Here is an 8,768-nt window from a genome sequence, read left to right as displayed (position 1 = left end):
TGTAGATACAGGTTGTTGGAATGTCTTCCATGTAGATACAGGATGTTGGAATGTCTTCATGTAGATACAGGTTGTTGGGATGTCTTCCATGTAGATACAGATTGTTGGAATGTCTTCCATGTAGATACAGGTTGTTGGAATGTCTTCCATGTAGATACAGGTTGTTGGAATGTCTTCATGTAGATACAGTTTGTTGGGATGTCTTCATGTAGATACAGGTTGTTGGAATGTCTTCCATGTAGATACAGGTTGTTGGAATGTCTTCATGTAGATACAGGTTGTTAGAATGTCTTCCATGTAGATACAGGTTGTTGGAATGTCTTCATGTAGATACAGATTGTTGGAATGTCTTCATGTAGATACAGGTTGTTGGAATGTCTTCATGTAGATACAGGTTGTTGGAATGTCTTCATGTAGATACAGGTTGTTAGAATGTCTTCATGTAGATACAGGTTGTTAGAATGTCTTCCATGTAGATACAGGTTGTTGGAATGTCTTCATGTAGATACAGATTGTTGGGATGTCTTCATGTAGATACAGGTTGTTGGAATGTCTTTCATGTAGATACAGGTTGTTGGGATGTCTTCATGTAGATACAGGTTGTTGGAATGTCTTCATGTAGATACAGGTTGTTGGAATGTCTTCATGTAGATACAGGTTGTTGGGATGTCTTCATGTAGATACAGGTTGTTGGAATGTCTTCCATGTAGATACAGGTTGTTGGAATGTCTTCATGTAGATACAGGTTGTTGGGATGTCTTCCATGTAGATACAGATTGTTGGGATGTCTTCATGTAGATACAGGTTGTTGGAATGTCTTCATGTAGATACAGGTTGTTGGGATGTCTTCATGTAGATACAGGTTGTTGGAATGTCTTCCATGTAGATACAGGTTCAGCAGGCTGGATGATCCATCATAGTGAGGTAATCGATCCTAGAGGCAAATACTATGTCAACATTATACCAGGTTTTGTGAAAAATCTCAACCATTTTGTGACCGGAAACATGACCGAATACAAACAGTGTAGCTATTCCCTCCGCAAGGCAATCAAAATAGCTAAGTATAGAGACAATGTAGAGTCGCAATTCAACAGCTCAGACACGAGGTATGTGGCAGGGTCTACAGTCAATCACGGATTACAAAAAGAAAACCAGCCTCGTTGCGGACCAGGATTGCTCCCAGACAGACTAAACAACTTTTTTGCTTGCTTTGAGGACAATACAGTGCCACTGACACGGCCCGCTACCAAAACCTGCGGGCTCTCCTTCACTGCAGCCGAGGTGAGTAAAACATTTAAACGTGTTAACCCTCACAAGGCTGCAGGCCCAGACGGCATTCCCAGCCGCGTCCTCAGAGCATGCGTAGACCAGCTGGCCGGTGTGTTTACGGACATATTCAATCAATCCTTATCCCAGTCTGCTGTTCCCACATGCTTCAAGAGGGCCACCATTGTTCCTGTTCCCAAGAAAGCTAAGGTAACTGAGCTAAACGACTACCGCCCCGTAGCACTCACTTCCGTCATCATGAAGTGCTTTGAGAGACTAGTCAAGGATCATATCACCTCCACCCTACCTGACACCCTAGACCTACTCCAATTTGCTTACCGCCCCAATAGGTTCACAGACGATGCAATCGCAGTCACACTGCACACTGCCCTAACCCATCTGGACAAGAGGAATACCTATGTGAGAATGCTGTTCATCGACTACAGCTCAGCATTTAACACCATAGTACCCTCCAAACTCGTCATCAAGCTCGAGACCCTGGGTCTCGACCCCGCCCTGTGCAACTGGGTACTGGACTTCCTGACGGGCCGCCCCCAGATGGTGAGGGTAGGTAACAACATCTCCACCCCGCTGATCCTCAACACTGGGGCCCCACAAGGGTGCGTTCTGAGCCCTCTCCTGTACTCCCTGTTCACCCACGACTGCGTGGCCATGCACGCCTCCAACTCAATCATCAAGTTTGCGGACGACACTACAGTGGTAGGCTTGATTACCAACAACGACGAGATGGCCTACAGGGAGGAGGTGAGGGCCCTCGGAGTGTGGTGTCAGGAAAATAACCTCACACTCAACGTCAACAAAACAAAGGAGATGATTGTGGACTTCAGGAAACAGTAGAGGGAGCAGCCCCCTATCCACATCGATGGGACAGTAGTGGAGAGGGTAGTACGTTTTAAGTTCCTCGGTGTACACATCACGGACAAACTGAATTGGTCCACCCACACAGACAGCGTTGTGAAGAAGGCGCAGCAGCGCCTCTTCAACCTCAGGAGGCTGAAGAAATTCGGCTTGTCACCAAAAGCACTCACAAACTTCTACAGATGCACAATCGAGAACATCCTGTCGGGCTGTATCACCGCCTGGTACGGCAACTGCTCCGCCCACAACCGTAAGGCTCTCCAGAGGGTGAGGTCTGCATAACGCATCACCGGGGGCAAACTACCTGCCCTCCAGGACACCTACACCACCTACACCGATGTCACAGGAAGGCCATAAAGATCATCAAGGACAACAACCACCCGAGCCACTGTCTGTTCACCCCGCTATCATCCAGAAGGCGAGGTCAGTACAGGTGCATCAAAGCAGGGACCGAGAGACTGAAAAACAGCTTCTATCTCAAGGCCATCAGACTGGGGCTGAGGCTGAGGAGAGGTGAAAGGGGTGGATAATAGCAGTTTTAGATGGCAGTTTTGTAAGCACAGCACAGCGAGGGGCCTCACGCTGCTGTCCACCCATCCTATCTGTAAACAGCTCTGTTACTGAAGGCATGACCTGACACCTCAAATCTTTCAAAGACAAAATGGTTGAGATTTTTCACAAAACCTGGTATAATGTTGACATAGTATTTGCCTCTAGGATCGATTACCTCACTATGATGGATCATCCAGCCTGCTGAACCGATTTCCACGAAACGTAATGTTCAGCGTCTATAGACCAGGATCTTATATGTTCCAAAAACGAAGTTGATTATAAACGTAATGGCCGCTGTGAGCCAATGAACTTGAATGAGGGCGTGGCCTGACACCTCAAAGTCGTTCAAATACAAAATGGTTGAGAATTCTCACAAAACATGGTAAAAACAATTATATTTTATGCCAGGAGCTTAGCACAAATGCCAAAATGACCTATGATGGTAATATAGTAGGCATTTATTCTGCCGTTCATATATATATGTGTCGCCTTACATGGTATTCAAACACTATTTGTTTCATGAGGAATGTGTAGCGCGGAGAGTTAATGCTGGTAATACATACTGACCCAGTTCAAATCCTCTTTTCAGATTTTCACAAAAATGTTCACAACAATTACAAAGCTGTCCAGGAGGTCATTACTGAGCCCAAAATGCAAATGATTCATAAGATGACAATATATGAAGTATATTCTGCAATTCATGCATGCATGCACTTTTTTTTGCCTCAAACTTGCCTGACAACACTCACTCTGATAGTGGGTTGGAGTGAGGGAGCTGAACTACCCAGACAACATACTCCCCATTCATATGTTTTGTATTGTATGTTTTGTGTTTATATAATGTATTTGGAAAATGTGCTGTATACTGTATGCGATAATATTGTTCTATAAATTGTAACGTTTGTGAAATGAATAAACTGAAATGACTATTCACATAGATTCTGTCTACTTTGAATGTATTCAGTTGTTTATTTGTTGTCGTCATCAACCCAAGGTGTCAAGCGCCTTAAAAATGTTCAGTGTACAGTTTGTGTGTGTGTGTGTGTGTGTATGTGGACACAATGAGTCAAACATGCTTTTGAAAAAAAAAAGGAATGATGTTGATAAACATTTGACATTATACAGGTTTATCAAAACCACTGCATGAATTTGCCTTGCCCTGCAGGAATAAATTAATCCTGCGGGAATTTACCTTGTCCTGCAGGAATATTTTTTTTTAAATATGCAGGATCTGTAGGATTTTAGAAATTCCTGCAGTACAATACAAACAGGAGTCGTACAGAGGCGTAGGCAAAACGTCGGACAGTTATCAACATTAGTCCTGCAGGATTCCTTCACAGAGGCACAAATTCCTGCAGGAGTCAGACAAATATCAGGAGAAAACCTAAACACTCACATGGTGATAAAAGAAAGAACCAAATTGAGAGCATTATACTGAAATACATTTGTTTTATTGAGGTCTAAAGGGAGGACCATGAGATCAGAGTGAGGAGGAGGGGGAAACTAGGTACATGTGTCTGTTGTGATTCAGAACACAGTTTAGAGCTATGTCTGGGGACTCAAAGAGGAGCACATTTTGGGTTTTGCCCTAGCATTCCGCTAACACACTTGATTCAACTCATCATCAAGCCTTTAGTTGAATCAGGTGTGTTAGTGCCCAGGACCGGGATTGGGAAACGCTGGTGTAGAGGGTGTTTGGAATCAGAGTGAGGTCAGAGTTTTGACAGATTGTTGTGGATGAGAGGTGGGACATTACTCTAGGCTTGGGGTGTAGGAGTAATACAGGGTCTACTGTAGAGGCTCTAGGGTGTAGGAGTAGTACAGGGTCTACTGTAGGGGATCTAGGGTGTAGGAGTAGTACAGGGTCTACTGTAGGGGATCAGGGTGTAGTAGTAGTACAGGGTCTACTGTAGGGGCTCTAGGGTGTAGGAGTAGTGCAGGGTCTACTGTAGAGGCTCTAGGGTGTAGGAGTAGTACAGGGTCTACTGTAGGGGCTCTAGGGTGTAGGAGTAGTACAGGGTCTACTGTAGGGGCTCAAGGGTGTAGGAGTAATACAGCGTCCCTCCCCTCTTGATGGTGCAGCTATGTTGCCAAGTTCCGTTCTTGACGGAGCGCTCACAGGTCCCCAGCAGGTCGTCGAAGAGCACGTCGGAGTCGTACACCTCCAGCCTCAGCGGGTCGTTCTCACGGACATTGAAGAAGTTGAAGTCCTCCTTCCACCAGGGGTCATGGTTGTCGGTCTTTACCTCTGTTTTCCCACCGTAGCCGGCGCCTCTGAACACCTGAATTATAATAATGACAATGATTATGACGATAATGATAATAATGATGATAATGATAATAATGATAGTGATAATCATCATCATAAATATCATCGTCATCATAAATATCATCATCGTCATGACAATCATCATAAACACAATAACAATCATAATAATAGATTAGATTTATATAAAGCTTTTACCCAGATGCTCAAAGAGCTTCATAAAGTAAAGGGGAGAAGGCCGGACCTCATCCACCACCAATGTGTATCACCCAGGCATTTGGCACCAGACAGATCACAACACATCAGCTATCATGGTGGACAGGTGATTCAGGTGAGGAGAGATTTACCTTGACGTAGGCATCAGGGGTCTGGAACAAGCCGCTGTTCAGGTCGCTGGCTCTGAGGTTGAACACCTTGAGGACTTTAGGTTCCTCTGCTGCATAGATCTGGACCACAGTCAGAACACACACCACCAGCAGGCACCACAGGAGAGAGGAGGAGGACATGTCTCTCAGTCAGATAGGGCTTGATCCATGGAGGGAAGAGAGAGAGAGAGAGAGAGAGAGAGAGAGAGAGAGAGAGAGAGAGAGAGAGAGAGAGAGAGAGAGAGAGAGAGAGAGAGAGAGAGAGTGTGGGGGAGAGAGGGGGGGAAGAGGAACAAATGAAAAGATAGAAAACGTCAGAAGAAGAGAGGAAAGACTTGATATATCAGGACATGACGTGGAAACAACGTTGATTCAACCAGTTTTTGCCCAGTGAGTCCTTTACATAATGTTAATTTTCAAATATAATACATTATAAAATAAACTCTCTGTAGGGTCATAATACCTGTGTTCTGTAGAGTCTGGGGACGAGCGTCTGTCTGTGTGTCTCTGTCTGTGTGTCTGTCTGTGTGTCTGAGGGGAACCACTGACTGTTTTTCCTATGCCCTCTCACTGTTTATAAATGCCACTCCACAGGTGGCTTGTTCTCAGTGATGCCTCAACCAATGACATAACAGTTTGTGTTGCCAAAGAACAGTAACACCTACAGGTATTACTATCCTCTGATGCTGATAAAAGGAAGGCCAGGCTTTTGAATGAACACTTTGAGGGCTAGTTTCCCTGCCCAATGAGTGAGGAAAACGTTGCTAACTGTCGAGTGGCGTAGCGGTCTAAGGCACTGCATCTCAGTGCTAGAGGCGTCACTACAGACCCTGGTTTGATCCCGACTGTATCACAACCGGCCGTGATCAGGAGTCCCATAGGGCGGCACACAATTGGCCCAGCATTGTCCGGGTTAGGGGAGTGTTTGGCCGGGGTAAGCCATCATTGTAAAATAAGAATTTGCTCTTAAAACCTCTTTGGGCTAGACGTGCCGCTAGCGACCCACCTCGACAACATCCGGTGAAATTGCAGAGCGCAAAATTCAAATTACAGAAATAGTAATATATAACATTCATGAAATACAAGTGCCATACATCAGTTAAAAGCTTAACTTCTTGTTAATCCAGCCGTTGTGTCAGATTTCAAAAAGGCTTTACGGCGAAAGCACACCATGCGGTTATCTGAGGACAGCGCCCAGCACACAAAAGCATTAAAAACATTTTCCAACCAGGCAGATGCGCACCGAAAGTCAGAAATAGCGATAAAATAAATGCCTTACCTTTGAAGATCTTCTTGTGTTGGCACTCCAAAAGGTCCCAGCTGCATCACAAATAGTCCTTTTGTTCGATAAAGTCCTTCTTTATATCCCCAAACACTCAGTTTCCCTCCTTCAAAATGCATTCAAATCAATCACAAACGTTACCAATAAACTTCTCCAAACAAGTCAAACAACGTTTATAATCAAACCTCAGGTACCATAATACGTAAATAAACGAAAGAATTTAAGACGGAGAATCGTTATTGTCATTACCGGAGATAAACAACAAAGTAAGCGCATTCGCAGTACACGTAACAAACACTACAGCCAAAATGGGAGCCACTTATAAAAACTACAAATTCTAGCTCATTTTTCCAAAATCAAGCCTGAAACTCTTTCTAAAGACTGTTGACATCTAGTGGAAGCCCTTTGAACTGCAATCTGGGAGGTTTTCCCTTCATATTAAAAATGACAGCCATAGGAATCAATGGTGGGCTGAATTTCTGTTTTTCTGGATGGTTTGTCCTCGGGTTTTTGCCTGCCATATCAGTTCTGTTATACTCACAGACATTATTTTAACAGTTTTAGAAACTTTAGAAACAAATCTACCAATTATATGCATATCCTAGCTTCTGGGCCTGAGTAACAGGCAGTTTACTTTGGGCACGCTTGTCATCCAGACGTCAAAATACTGCCCCCTAGCCCAAAGAGGTTTTAACTGACTTGCCTAGTTAAATAAAAAAAATAAAAAAAATACTTGCTTCTTTGTCTTCTCAATTTCTCTCAAAGCTCTGAAGCTGGAGTCTTATATCTCCCTCTCTAACTTTAAGGATCAGCTGTCTGAGCAGCTTACCGATCACTGGACCTGTACACAGCCAATCTGTAAATAGCCCACCCGACTACCTCATCCCCATATTATTACTTACCCTCTTGCTCTTTTGTACCCCATTATCTCGACTTGCATCATCATCATCGTCTGCACATCTATCCCTCCAGTATTATTGCTAAATTGTCATTATTTTCACCTCTAGGGCCTATTTATTGCCTACCTCCCTCCTCTTCTACATTTGCACACACTGTACATAGATTTTTATGTTTTTCTGTTCTTTTGTGTTATTGACTGTACGTTTGTTTATGTGTAACTCTGTGGTGTTGTTTTTGTCGCACTGCTTTGTTTTATCTTGGCCAGGTCGCAGTTGTAAATGAGAACTTGTTCTCAACTGGCCTACCTGGTTAAATAAAGGTGAAATAAAAAATTAAAATTTTTAAAAACTCATTGGAGAAAGTGAACCATGGGAAGGACCTTGGACCCTCTCCTCTCCGGCAGTGCGCTTTGAGGGGAACTGAGGAAACAATGACATAGGAAGCAAGGATGTTGACAGCTAGTGCTGTTTTCAGACACAGCCCAATAAGAGATCCTGTCCATTTTTTTCTGCTATTGACCTGTAGCGATGAGACTTAGGAACTGGGGGACACATTCCTTATTACCTTGTTTTACAATGGGTGGGTCTGTTCCTGAATTCTGATTGGTTAAAAGTGCATTCCAGCCAGTGTCTATTCCACAAGTTACCACCCTGATAAATCTATGACATTAAAATGCCTATTTACTCTGTTCCATCTGACTGCTCAATCCCCTGTCTCATCAGCCCAGCCAGGCAATTTATAAACTTGATCTCCTCTATAAAAAGCATCTAGACATTATCTCACATTTCTTTTAGACTAACATTTCATTTTCAACATCAGAGATTTGTATAAACCTTGCTGTCGGTCTCTCTGACATTTGCAGCATTGTTTCAATATTTAAATTTGATCTCCAGCTGTCCCATATTAATGAACATGTCGGGAGTCGGGACACAAATCAGCTGGCATAATTTTTATGGATATATACAAAGAAATATAAATAGAAAAAAGTTCAAATTAAACAAAGTGCACCTAGTTTGCAGTCTCTCCAGCTTCAGTTTGAAGTGATTGTGTTAGCTGTGTTGATGGCTAGCTCCTCTCTGAACAACAGTGTCCTGACGAGAAAACACATTTCACTAGAAAACAGCTTAAGCAAATGTAAATGCAGCTTAAACCGCATCAGATTGCCTGATGTTGAGTTTATTTTTTGCTTATGTAGGTTTTAAACATCAGATTGGCTTTTAGCTTGTTTTTAAAATCTCTTGGCAGGAGAGGGTGTGAC

At 43.5% G+C, this 8,768-nt stretch overlaps 1 protein-coding gene across 1 annotated transcript; it reads right to left on the bottom strand.

Annotated features, from left to right (window-relative positions):
- Positions 1–3,670: 3,670 nt before the first annotated feature.
- On the bottom strand, positions 3,671–5,844 carry LOC120062821 (perforin-1-like). The gene is made up of 3 exons (XM_039012895.1): positions 5,792–5,844; positions 5,311–5,488; positions 3,671–4,979 (listed from the first exon to the last, which is right to left on the bottom strand). The coding sequence occupies exons 2-3, from the start codon at positions 5,467–5,469 to the stop codon at positions 4,719–4,721; spliced, it is 420 nt and encodes a 139-aa protein (XP_038868823.1). The 5' UTR covers positions 5,470–5,488; positions 5,792–5,844; the 3' UTR covers positions 3,671–4,718.
- Between the last annotated feature and the right edge of the window lie 2,924 nt (positions 5,845–8,768).

The sequence above is a fragment of the Salvelinus namaycush genome, chromosome 18 (genome assembly GCF_016432855.1).
Source record: "Salvelinus namaycush isolate Seneca chromosome 18, SaNama_1.0, whole genome shotgun sequence".
NCBI classification, from domain to species: domain Eukaryota; kingdom Metazoa; phylum Chordata; class Actinopteri; order Salmoniformes; family Salmonidae; genus Salvelinus; species Salvelinus namaycush.
The sequence above is the reverse complement of the archived record's forward strand: the minus strand, read 5'-3'. Positions and strand labels throughout refer to the sequence as shown.